The 12705-nt window shown below is 34.0% G+C and overlaps 1 protein-coding gene across 6 annotated transcripts in view; it reads right to left on the bottom strand.

The window, feature by feature from the left end:
• XRCC4 (X-ray repair cross complementing 4) overlaps positions 1–12705 on the bottom strand; it is a 277860-nt gene that overhangs the window by 235662 nt on the left and 29493 nt on the right. For all 6 annotated transcript variants that reach the window (XM_043913542.1, XM_043913539.1, XM_043913540.1 and 3 more), the window contains exon 3: positions 4849–5024. In XM_043913542.1, coding sequence (XP_043769477.1) covers positions 4849–5024 — 176 coding nt within the window. The remainder of the gene's footprint in view (positions 1–4848; positions 5025–12705) is intronic.

The following is a 12705-nucleotide window of genomic DNA, read 5'->3' as shown; positions in this document are numbered from 1 at the left end:
ACAGTGACAATGCCAAGGTCACATGATGAAGTGAGAGTCCATGTTAACTGAAAAGTAATAAGCAAATATTAACATTATTAATACTCAAAAGTTCTCTTAGAGCATAGTTTTCACATGCTACTTCAGACTCCTGTTTTTACTAAGCTGTTTTTTTCTTCTTCTGAAAAATCCTGGAATAATTGAGAAAATTAAAATATAATGACTTTGAGATGTTTCTTATAAAAGAAGAAAACATTTTAAATCAAAGCAGAGCAATATGAAACAAGAAAAAGAGAATGAATTCTCAAAGACAAAGCTGTATAACTAAAAATTAATTTTTAAAGTAATAATTTGAAGTCTTTTGTATGGTTTAACTACAAAACATATACTTTAAACAGGATTTCTGTACCACTTACATAACTAATTTAGTTCCCACATTCCAAAAGGTCAAGAATTATAACGTGTTTAATAAAAAAATGGCAGATGTATACAAATACTTTTATCATGGAAATAAATACTAAAATTTCTTTTTGAGGCATTCAAGCAACACATTTGCAACCCATACTCCCACAAACCTGAAAATCATTACTATTTTTGACAAAGTCCTTGGCAGAGTACCATAACAAATGCTCCAATTCTGATATTTCATCTGGAAATACCCATTTGATTTCAAAGTTCCCCAAACCACAGGGACACATGGCAATAATACAGGATTTGGGGCTGCTGTTTTTAAAAAACAACTTTGACTACTTTGGGATAACTTATTTTATTTCATTTTTATATTCCTGAGAAATGTAAGTTAAAAAAATGTAGGGAGGTCCTTTGAACTTAGAATGCATTTTCCACTTAAAAAAGAAAAGTTATGACATATAGGAAGATACAAACTAACCTTACTGTACATAAATACCTTACTGTATGTTGCAACATTATTTGTAATGAAAATACTAGAGAAAGACTCCTGTAACAATAAAATTGAATCCTTCTAAATGAATTGAATGACAGTTCACTCTCTCCTAAAACATTAACATGCAGAGATTGCTAACTGTCCCTCAATATCCACCTTCCCTTTTTTACACAGTAATGAAAATTTCTGGGCATAGGACACAGTTGAAGCGCACACTTCACAGATTCCTTTGCAGCTAGGCGAAGCCATGTGACTTCGTTTTGGACAATGGGATGCTAGCTAAAGTAGTGCATGCAACACTAGTGTGAAGGTATTAAAGAAAATGCACAAGTGCTTTAATTTCTCTTTAACTCAGCCCTGCTGCCTGAAAGGTGAGCATAACCATGACTGTGAGATAAAAACTCCTTTTTTAAAAAGGGAAAAGCAACATGATTACAGAAGCTTGAGCTTCCACATCATAAAACTAATACATTAATCCAGACCTGCCTATTTGGATCATAACATCAGAGAAAAGAATCCACCATGCTATTTAAGTCATCAAATTTTCAGTCTAACTGTATCCAAAGCCAGTATCTGATAATGGGAGCAAGGGAGAGGAAGGGAAAGAAAATGCAAATTGACTTTATTAAGTTCTTTTTTTTAATTTCAAAGTTTTATTCTACATACAAAATTTTAAGATTTTTCTTCTTTTCGAATAGAGACCTAAACCAAATTTTCATGTTTATGTTTGTAATGTGTGTGTGTTGATCGCGTTTAATATTCTTTCAAATCTCATGGCTTTCCTTTATTAGGACTATTTTTAGAAGTATAAAACTATGGTATGATAGATGACCTGCCATGAATCTAAGAAATCACTTCAAAATTTTATAGTTGAGAAGAAAGATATATGAACAATCTAAATTATGAGACCAAGGTTATTCTTATCAAAAATAATTAGGTCTTTTTCTAAATGGCTCATGAATGAAAACATTTTCTGAAGGAACAGAACAAATTATGAAATAGAAAAAAGAAGATATTTTTAATTAAGATGCAGTGTTTTCATAATAAAGTGTATATTGCAAAATCAGTATGAACTGGGAAAAGCAGAGGGAAAACAATGACACAAAGCACATGAATAAACTCCTGAGTGGGCAACAGTGCTTATAAGATAATGAATTCTGAATGCTTGTACAAGACTAAGGCTTTCATCCAGAACAATCTACAGCCAACTGAAGTGTCCTGGTAATGGGGCAGGGAGAGTCCCAGAAGTTCGCACTGTATAGAAAAAAAGCGTTCAACTGGCTGTACAACATTTATTCCAATGAGAATTTAGCTAAAATTAAAAATCTATGTCATCTGTAAGGAAAAGTCAATGATAGCAAAGCAACCTTGTAAAAACAATGGACCCATGCCTTCCCACAAAACTGTATATAAATTAACTTACATACTATACATATTAAATATTTCATTGGTTTGGAAACTGACAATTCTTTCACTGATAAAACACAAGGCAATATTTCAAAAAGAACCAGTTCTTCTTTAATATAAAAACTAGTAGTTACTTCCTTTTTAAAAATAGAAAAACAAAGAAAATTTGACATAAAGGTAAATTGAAATAAGTCTTATGTGACTTGAATACTCAAAATGTTCAAATTATGCAGTGCTCTCCAACACAGAATTAACACATATAAAACTTCCTGAATTGATGACAACAAATGCCCCCAAATCCTGACTCTACTAGGTATGAAACTGGTAGCAAATGTACTTAGAACTCATAGAATATTCTTCGGGAGAGTAACTTTATGTCAACAACAGAATGCACTATAACTTTTAGAGTTTGAATCTATGTTCATTATTTTCTTGTAAGTATAGGAGGTTATTTTTGGCAACAATTAGATGTCTGTGTCATCAAGGAAAAGATTACAAATACCTTTTACATTTGTAGGTCATCTAAAGCAAAATTAGCCTTAAAAAGTATTCTGCCATGTTTCCAATTTTCTGCATATTTTTGCCACCAAATGAATTTACAGGATACTGTCATTCTGAAATTCAATCCACAGAAGCACATCCTAAAGCACTACAAGATTCCCATGGAAGTTTGGCCAAAAAACTTGTGATTTTCTTTTTTTTTTTTTAACTTGTGATTTTCATCTGCATCCATGAAGCTGACTACAGAACCTCAAACTGAAAGTTTTACTACATTCAAACATATCCAAAAATATCTCTCAGGCAGTCGTCAAAAACTCCTCTTCGTCAAACTGTTCTGAGAGAGTAGCCCTTTTTATCCTCATAGGCAAATTAATAAACAATGAGGTAGCTATCTAAACTGCACCATCGTGCTTCTCATCTGCATTACTAAGAACTTCTTACTCTGCTTCTACTTTTTAACAAAAACCTGTTGAAAAATTAGTGTTTCAAGGCTTTGGCTCTGATGAAGTTGATTAATTTTGGGGTAGTAAGCAAACTACCTTTCAGGATTATTGTCACAGTTTTTGTGTCTGATATATGCTAAGCCAGTTGCACAGGACTTAAGTCATGACGGCTTTCTTCACAAAGGCACTAAGATCAGATGTATCGCCAAGCACGCAAGTATTCCATCCATGCCCAATGGACCAAACCCTCCTTTTCATCATGTCAAAGATACTAAAACCCTTTCAAGTACCCAAAAGGTACCTCTCACACTCTTAATTTGTTATACATCAGTGTACACAAAACAGTTGAAAACCAGAAACTGCATGAAATAATGTTAATCATTACATACAAATGTTTGTTGAGTGGGAAATGGCATTACTACCAGTTTGACAATTATCTGCTTCAAAATATTAGAAGAAACAGTCAGCAGTCCTATAATATATAACATCACCTGATTGTATTTAAGCCACAGGAAAGAAAATTTTGTGACAAATAATGAAATTTTACTAGCCGTTTCGAACATTACTTACCCTATTTTAAATTATCATTTTTAAGGACCTCAACATATTGAAATTTACATAAATTGGCAGTTGAGTACAATAAGTATATATTTTCTAAATAGAAATAATTACTAAAGCCAGGCTTTCTGCATTATTCTATATAGGATAATATATATTTCAAAGTAATGATTCCATCTGTTGCTTCAAATGTTTCTCTAATTGGTGAAATCCCTTTAATCATTCTGAATTAAAGAGCTTTTTAAAAAAGAATTTTTAAAACTCAACTTAGTTCCAGTACAAACTGTCAATAACTGTCTTTAAACTTAATGTAGTAAAGATGTCCCTCTTTTTCTTCTACTATAGATCTAATATCTGATTGATAAATGACTGACAGAAAATAATTCAACCTCCAGTTATATCAACATGAATTAAAATATACAAACAGTAAGTAGTACATTTTTCATAAATAAACCTTGATTTGCACTGATGTATAAATCAAACAGAACAAATAGCAGATATCCTTGTCTGTACAGCTTGCAAGCTTTGAAAAGGTTGCATTGAAAGTTATTTCCTTCTATTTTAATACTTAGAATTTTGATAATGTAAATAAAATACCTTAATTTATAAACATATATCTTACTCTACCTAACTATATCATTTTGTAATTGCAAATACATTTTAATAAAGAATAAAACAGGTCATAATTGTTAAATATTCAAAGAAAAATACGTTATTTTCTTTCTCAAAAATCAGTATTTCCCCAAATTCATTTCAATAAGCCTTGTTTCATGGTCTAAAACTTCTGACGCCATTTTTCAGAACTGCTCATTCATGTAATTATCTCAATAATACTTAGTTTTAAAGCACAAAAAATGAAACATACTTTCCAATAATGATTTTTCACAATTCATGAATATAAGGCATTTAATGACTAACTTTGAATCATTTTTCCAAGTACTTTTCAAACTTTTGTTTCTGAGGTGTTTTGGGAATAATATGCTAGTTACTTAAATAATTTCTCCACAAGTACTCTCTGACATTTTACCACTTATAACATTATGGAAAGATACTTACTGAAACATCTTTCAAGTTTTTCTCAAAGGAGAAGTGACAAGACTCTTTAGAAAAATTAAACTTGTATGTGTCAGTTGGTCCTGCTCCTGACACCAATGCTTTTCTCAGTTCATCAACATATTTCTCTTTTTCCATTGCCATGTCATCAGCTTCTTGGGAAATCTCTGATTCACAGACTGTGAGAAAGAGTAATAAAAAGTCTTATTTGAAAATAAATTTCTAAACATAAGAAAAGATATATTTACCTGTTGCTACTAATTTATTATTATGCAACAGAAATTTAAACAAAAATAAAATCAATAACCACACCACACAATTTTAAGTCAAATTTTTTTGAGAAATACATTTCTCAAATAGTCTCAAATCTCATTAGACTCCTTGCATTCTTTCTCTGTCCTCAGATGAAATATATGGATTATAAATTACCACAGAAACAACCATCTTGTGTACCTGCTCCAAGGTCATAGCAGAAGAAAGCATTTTCTTTAATGATTAATAAACTCAGTATTTTAAACCATCCTTCTTCCTTGACTCAATTATTAAAGAGATTAAGTAGTCTACAGTCCATTTCTCACTCACATAGGTAGAGTCAAATTAAAGTAAAAACAGAGTTCATTCTCATCTCATTATGTGCCAACAATAAAAACAGTAGATGAAGAGAGCTGTACTACTTAGAAGAAGGAAAGGGAAGGGAATTAATATTTATTGTCTCCTCTATGGCATATATTATATTACATATCTGGCTATCAATTATCTCATCTAGGCATATTTAAAGCTGATGTTTTACTCATCCATAGTGATTTTTACTTCAACGATTTTATGTCCAAATTTCAGATCATTTTTTCTTTTTCATAATATCCTGTCTGGCCTTCTTTTCAATATTTGAAGGATATATATATATGTATATACACACACACACATATAAGTTACATATATATATATATATATATATATATATATATATATATATATATGACATCTTATAAATCTCATTCAGATCAGTCTCTAGGCATGGTTCCTAAAGTATTAATTCCATTTCTTCTAGCTGCTGACACATTCTCATTCTGCTTTTTTTTTCCTTCTGTGTTTTGTGAAGTCTGAACATGGCTCTCCTCTAGCCAAAGTATCAAGTGATCTGGCAAACAGAGGTAGTCATAAATGAAGGTTGCTGGCTGGTCTTTCCTGGAGTCCTTACAGGTTTCACCAGTTCTGGATCGATTTTGGAAGTTAATTTCTTCACTTGGTTTTTACACTTGCGGCAAATTTAAGAGAGTTCAAATTTAAGGCCCCCACCCCTCACACATACATAACACAGACAGGATTCTGATTTCTGCTGGGACTTTTAATTTACTCATTACAATTAAATGAGCTAATGAGCCCTTACTGACTACTCTGAGTCTATGCTACATCTCTAAGCCAGGGTAGTTTTTTGTTTGTTATTTGTTGCTTAAAGATTTTATTAATAGGATCAATTCCAGGTTACTTTATCTTTACAGTTCAGCTCCAATTCTTAAAAGGCCCGCCATCTCAACAAGCCATTCCTCTCAGGTATTACAACCACAGTCATTAGATGTGTATCTATTCAGAAGTCCATGAACTTAGTTCTTTAGCTCCCATTAACTCTTTTGGTTTTCAGATACGTCTTCACACTCAGTACCTAGGGATTCTCTTTCTTATATTCAAAGACTGCAATGTGTCTGTTTACTTCCTTTTAAAATTACAAGATTTAATCTAATATTTATTTAGAATGTATGTGTGGTTTCCCATGTATGTATGGGTGGTTTCCCATGTCAACTCGAGATCACAATGATGAAAGACCCATATAGTTCTATAGTTTTTTTTTTTTTTAAAGGTTACATTTATCTATTTTGGGGCTTCCCTGGTGGCTCAGTTGGTAAAGAATCCACCTGCAATGCAGGAGACCTGGTTTCAGGGTTCGATCCCTGGGTTGGGAAGATCCCCTGGAGAAGGGAAAGGCTACCCACTCCAGTATTCTGGCCTGGAGAATTCCATGGACTGAAGAGTCCACCGGGTCGAAAGAGTTGGTGAGCAACTTTAACTATTTTATTCCTTACAACAATGAAAGACAGATATTCTCATTTTACAAATGATAAAAGTTAAGACTCAGAGAGATCAGGTAATGGTAAGGACCATGAAGAAGGTAAGTGATAAAACTGGGATTCATACTTATAGCTCTCTGGTTGTTCTGGTTTGAGGTGAAACAGATATGGGGCATTAGATAAACTATTTACTTCCATAATATTAAAAATTAACACATTAGTATGAAATAGCACATAAACAATAAAATCTTGATTAAAGAATCCCTAAAAATATAACTGCTTTCCATAACTTTGGTCCATGTGCTATCAACTGTCTGGAAGTCCCATGATGGACAATGAGGAAGGGAGTCTGGGAATGCATTCATGTATCTTTTATAATGAGTTTTTGATAAGTTCTTATATTGAAATATGAGTCTCAACATAGTCTCTGAAAAAAGGTAAGAATAAAAGTATTCTTGTGCAATTTTACAGCTTTTTTTCTTCTTCACCTTTATTTTTTATTATTTTTTTTATTTTTTTTTACAGCTTCTAAAGTACTTCCACATATTTTTTTCTCCCTCTGAAGCATTGCACATTTAAGAAGATCACCAATATCAAATCTATTGATCTTTCAAATACTCTATTAGCTCTTCTGAAAAAACATATAAAAAGACAAATGCTTTTTATCTGAGGAATAATTTCATATTTCCTGTTTGGATTGTTTTGAAGAGTATAAGTACCTAGAGAAAGACATTATTGATATTTCACAGAGAAATAGGAAATAATCTATAGAAACTATCTTGAATGTGACTATAGAAAAACTTAAACACACACACACACACACACACACACACACACACAAATGATAAAATGAACGTATTTAGAAAACAGAAAGAGACTCAACAAACTTCAAAAACAAATTTATAGTTACCAAACAGGAAAGGTGGGGGATGGGGGAGGGATAAATTAGAGGAGTTTGAGATGAACATATACACACTACTACATATAAAATAGTATAGTTATACTACATATAACCAACAAGGCTCTACTGTATAATACTTGGAACTCTACTCAATATCCTATAATAACCTACATGGGAAAAGAATCTGAACAAAAATGGATATATGTATATGCATAACAATCACTTTTCTGTATAACTGAAACTAATACAACATTGTAAATCAACTACATTCCAATATTAAAAAAAAAAATAATAAAGTATGTCCACTGATAAACCATCTAGTAAAAAGTATTTTAAATTTCATTACAATGAAAAGATAGTTTTCTGAAAGTATTTAATGGAGTATATTGATTCAATCCATTTATTGAACCCGCCTGCACTGTAGGAGACACAGGAGACAAAGGTTCAATCCCTGGGTTGGGAAGATTCCCTGGAGAAAGAAATGGCAACCCACTCCAGTGTTCTTGCCTGGGAAATCCCACGGTTAGAGGCGCCTGGCAGGCTACAGTTCATAGCGTCGCAGAGTGGGACACAACTTAGCAACTAAACAACAAGTAAATTCTGAAACTGCTTAATGAGCATCTATTATGTGCCAGGCACTATTCTAGGCACCAGGGATACAACCATTAGACAGAGAAAAATTCCAGCCTTATGGAGCTTTGATTCAAGTGCTGACATCTTAGGTATCTTTTCAGATATCCTTTTAGATACTATCTTAGTTATGCCCATGTGTTACTCCATCTGTGAATGTTGCATTGGTTACTGTTATGTATGAAATATTTCCTGAGAAGAAGAAAACATATGAAAGAAAATCATTTACATACACACCTCTCCTTTAAAAAGTATGTTTTTTAAAAAAGGTACCAGTTTAAGAAAAAAAATGTACTTGAACATTTCCTGTAATGGTCCATGTGAAATTCTGACTGCCTATTTAGAACTTTAATCCTAGAAAAACAATTTGGTCACCAGTTTTGAATTTTGTGCTGGAGGAAGCACAGCTGTAAGCACTCAATGCTCCTTTTAAAAACTTCAGCGACTGGGGATAAAAGCCATGGAAATAATAAAATTCAGTAAGGATACAGATGAACGACGTAATATGGCATAAAAAGTGAGCAGGCCAACAAAAAATAAGGAATTGTTTTCAGGCAGGTAGGATAAAAGAAAGAATCACTTTGACAATATTTGTGGGTAGGTGAAGATGAAAGTAAGGAAAGAAGGTTCTTTACTTTGGATTCTGACGTAGAATGAACCGAAAGACTGTTTGTAAGTTTGTGTCAGAGCTGAGACGATCCACAGACTTAATAAGTCATCACATCATGGACCCACTTTACTACTCCTCATTCATTAAAAATCCTTTTTCTACTGAGCTCTGTCACATAATTTCCATATAGGTCACCAAATAGATCAGTGTTTAGAACAAATATAAGCAGATATAATTATTTGATAATAAAGGCATTGATAAAATTTATTCTTCAGTGAATTTTACTCCAAGATGAGTGGTATAAGCTTCTTAATGCTGACTAATTCTTATGAAAGTCAAATAACAGTCATCGATCATTAACCCACTTTGTGATTTAACCCTGTGATGTACCTTCCATAATGTTGAAGTGATGATAGACCACATGATAATTAGACCCCAAAACATTCATTAGATAAAACATTGCTAATGGAAAAGAAATCACGGAGTTTAGTGTGTGGGAGATTAAAAGGAACCCCACATCCTTTTAATTTCACTCAAATGAAAAGAGAAAAAAAAAATTACTCAAATTGAAGGTTTCAGAAATCAAAAAGTTGTACAAAAAACAGGATGAGGTATAGGAAGGAAATTCATTTTCATGTTTCAATTATTTAATTGTTTCAATGTTCTTAATCATCTTATTGTCTATCTGTAAAGTGCCAAGCCAAATTACATTTACGTATAAGCTTTAACTAAACATGGAAACAATGTTATGCTACTTAGTTACACATTTTATAATTAAAATTCACTCAAGAAAATAAAAGTGAATAATAAAGGCTATTAAACATCTGTGAAACTGAAAACTTCAACATCATCGAAAACAAATGTCCATCTTCCAGTGCACTGTAAAATTTTCTGTTTGAAAGCTTGTTCAGTACAGGAAGCCAAAAATCTTAACAATATTTGTCATGAAGTGATGGGACCAGATGCCTTGATCTTACTTTTCTGAATGTTGAGTTTTAAGCCTACTTTTTCACTCTCTTCTTTTACTTTCATCAAGAGGCTCTTTAGTTCTTCTTTGCTTTCTGCTATAAGGGTGGTGTCATTTGCATATCTGAGGTTATTGATATTTCTACCGGCAACCTTGATTCCAGCTTGTGCTTCATCCAGCCCAGCAGTTCGCATGATGTACTCTGCATATAAGTTAAATAAGCACAGTGATAATATACAGCCTTGACATAACCTTACCCAATTTGGAACCAGTCTGTTGTGCCATGTCCAGTTCTAACTGTTGCTTCTTGACCTGCACACAAATTTTTCAGGAAGCAGATAGGGTAGTCTGCTATTCCCATCTCTTAAAGAATTTTCCAGTTTGTTGTGATCCACACAGTCAAAGGCTTTGGTGTGGTCAATAAAGTAGAAGTACATGTTTTTGTGGAAATCTCTTGCTTTTCTGATTCTGATGTTGGCAATTTGATCTGTGGCTCCTCTGCCTTCTCAAAATCCAGCTTGACTACCTGGAAGTTCACGGTTCATGTATTGTTGAAGGCTGGACTGGAGAATTTTCAGCATTACTTTGCTAGCATGTGAGATGAGTGCAATTGAGAAGTAGTTTGAACATACTTTGGCATTGTCTTACTTTGGAATTGGAATGAAAACTGACCTTTTCCAGTCCTGTGACCACTGCTGCGTTTTCCAAATTTGCTGGCATATTGAGTGCAGCACTTTCACAGCATCATCTTTTAGGATTTGAAATAGCTCAACTGGAATTCCATCACCTCCACTAGCTTTGTTCATAGTAATGCTTCCTAAGGCCCACTTGACTTCACATTCTAGGATGGCTGGCTCTAGGTGAGAGATCACACCATTGTGATTATCTGGGTCATGAAGATCTTTTATGTATAGTTCTTCTTTGTATTCTTGCCACCTCTTCTTAATATCTTCTGCTTCTGTTAGGTCCATACCATTTCTGTCCTTTATTGTGCCCATCTTTGCACGAAATGTTCCCTTGGTATCTCTAATTTTCTTGAAGAGATCGCTAGTCTTTCCCATTCTGTTGTCTTCCTGTATTTCTTTGCACTGATCACTGAGGAAGGCTTTCTTATCTCTCCTTGCTATTCTTTGGAATTCTCCATTCAAATGGGTATATCTTTCCTTTCTCCTTTGGCTTTCACTTCTCTTCTTTTCACAGCTATTTGTAAGGCCTCCTCAGACAACCATTTTGCCTTTTTGCATTTCTTCTTCTTGGGGATAGTCTCAATCACTGCCTCTTGTACAATGTCATGAACCTCCATCCATATTTCTTCAGGTTCTCTATCAGATCTAATCCCTTGAATCTATTTGTCACTTCCACTGTACAGTTGAAAGGGATTTGATTTAGGTCATACCTGAATGGTCTAATGGTTTTCCCCACTTTCTTCAATTTAAGTCTAAATTTGGCAATAAGGAGTTCATGATCTGAGGCACAGTCAGCTCCCAGTCTTGTTTTTGCTGACTGTATAGAGCTTCTCCATCTTTGGCTGCAAAGAATGTAATCAATCTGATTTTGGTATTGACCATCTGGTGATGTCCATGTGTAGAGTCTTCTCTTGTGTTGCTGGAAGAGGGTGTTTGCTATGACAAGTGTATTCTCTTGGTAAAACTCTGTTAGCCTTTGTCCTGTTTCATTTTGTACTCCAAGGCCAACTTTGCCTGTTACTCCAGGTATCTCTTGACATCCTACTTTTGCATTCCAGTCCCCTATAAACAAAAGGGTATCAAAAAAAAAGAAAAAAAAAAAAGAAAAGGGTATCTTTTTCGGGTGTTAGTTCTAGAAGGTCTTATAGGTTCTTCATAGAACTGTTCAACTTCAGTTTCTTCAGCTTTACTGTTTGAGAATAGGCTTGGATTACTGTGATATTGAATGGTTTGCCTTGGAAACAAACAGAGATCATTCTTTCATTTTTGAGATTGCACCCAAGTACTGCATTTCAGACTCTTATTGACTATGAGGGCTACTCCATTTCTTCTAAGGGATTCTTGCCCACAGTAGTAGGTATAATGGTCACCTGAGTTAAATTCACCCATTCAATTTTATGTCACTGATTCCTAAAATGTTCACTCTTGCCATTTCCTGTTTGACCATGTCTAATTTACTTTCTTGGACCTAACATTCCAGGTTCCTACGCAATATTGTTCTATACAGCATCGTATGTTACTTCCATCACCAGTTGCATCCACAAATGGGTGGTGTTTTTGCTTTGGCGCCATTTATTTTTTCTTTCTGGATTTATTTCTCCATTCCTCTCCAGTACCATATTGGGCACCTACTGGACCTGGGGAGTTCATCTTTTGGTGTCATATCTTTTTGCCTTTTCATACTGTTCATGGGATTCTTAAAGCAAGAATGCTGAAGTGGTTTGCCATGCCCCTCTCCAAAGGACCACGTTTTGTCAGAACTGTCCACCATCACCTGTCCATCTTGGATGGCCCTAAACGGCATGGCTCATAGTTTCAATGAGTTAGCCAAGGCTGTGGTCCATGTGATCAGTTTGATTAGTTTTCTGTGATTGTGGCTTCCATTCTGTCTGTCCCTCCTCTGAGAGATAAGGATAAGAGTCTTATGGAATCTTCCTGAAGGGAGAGACTGACTGTGGGGAAGACTGGGTCTTGCTTTAATGGGCGGGGCCAAGATCAGTAAA

The sequence above is a fragment of the Cervus elaphus genome, chromosome 9 (assembly GCF_910594005.1).
Source record: "Cervus elaphus chromosome 9, mCerEla1.1, whole genome shotgun sequence".
Classification (NCBI taxonomy): Eukaryota; Metazoa; Chordata; class Mammalia; order Artiodactyla; family Cervidae; genus Cervus; species Cervus elaphus.
Note: the sequence above shows the minus strand (reverse complement) of the source record. Positions and strands in the feature narration are given on the sequence as shown.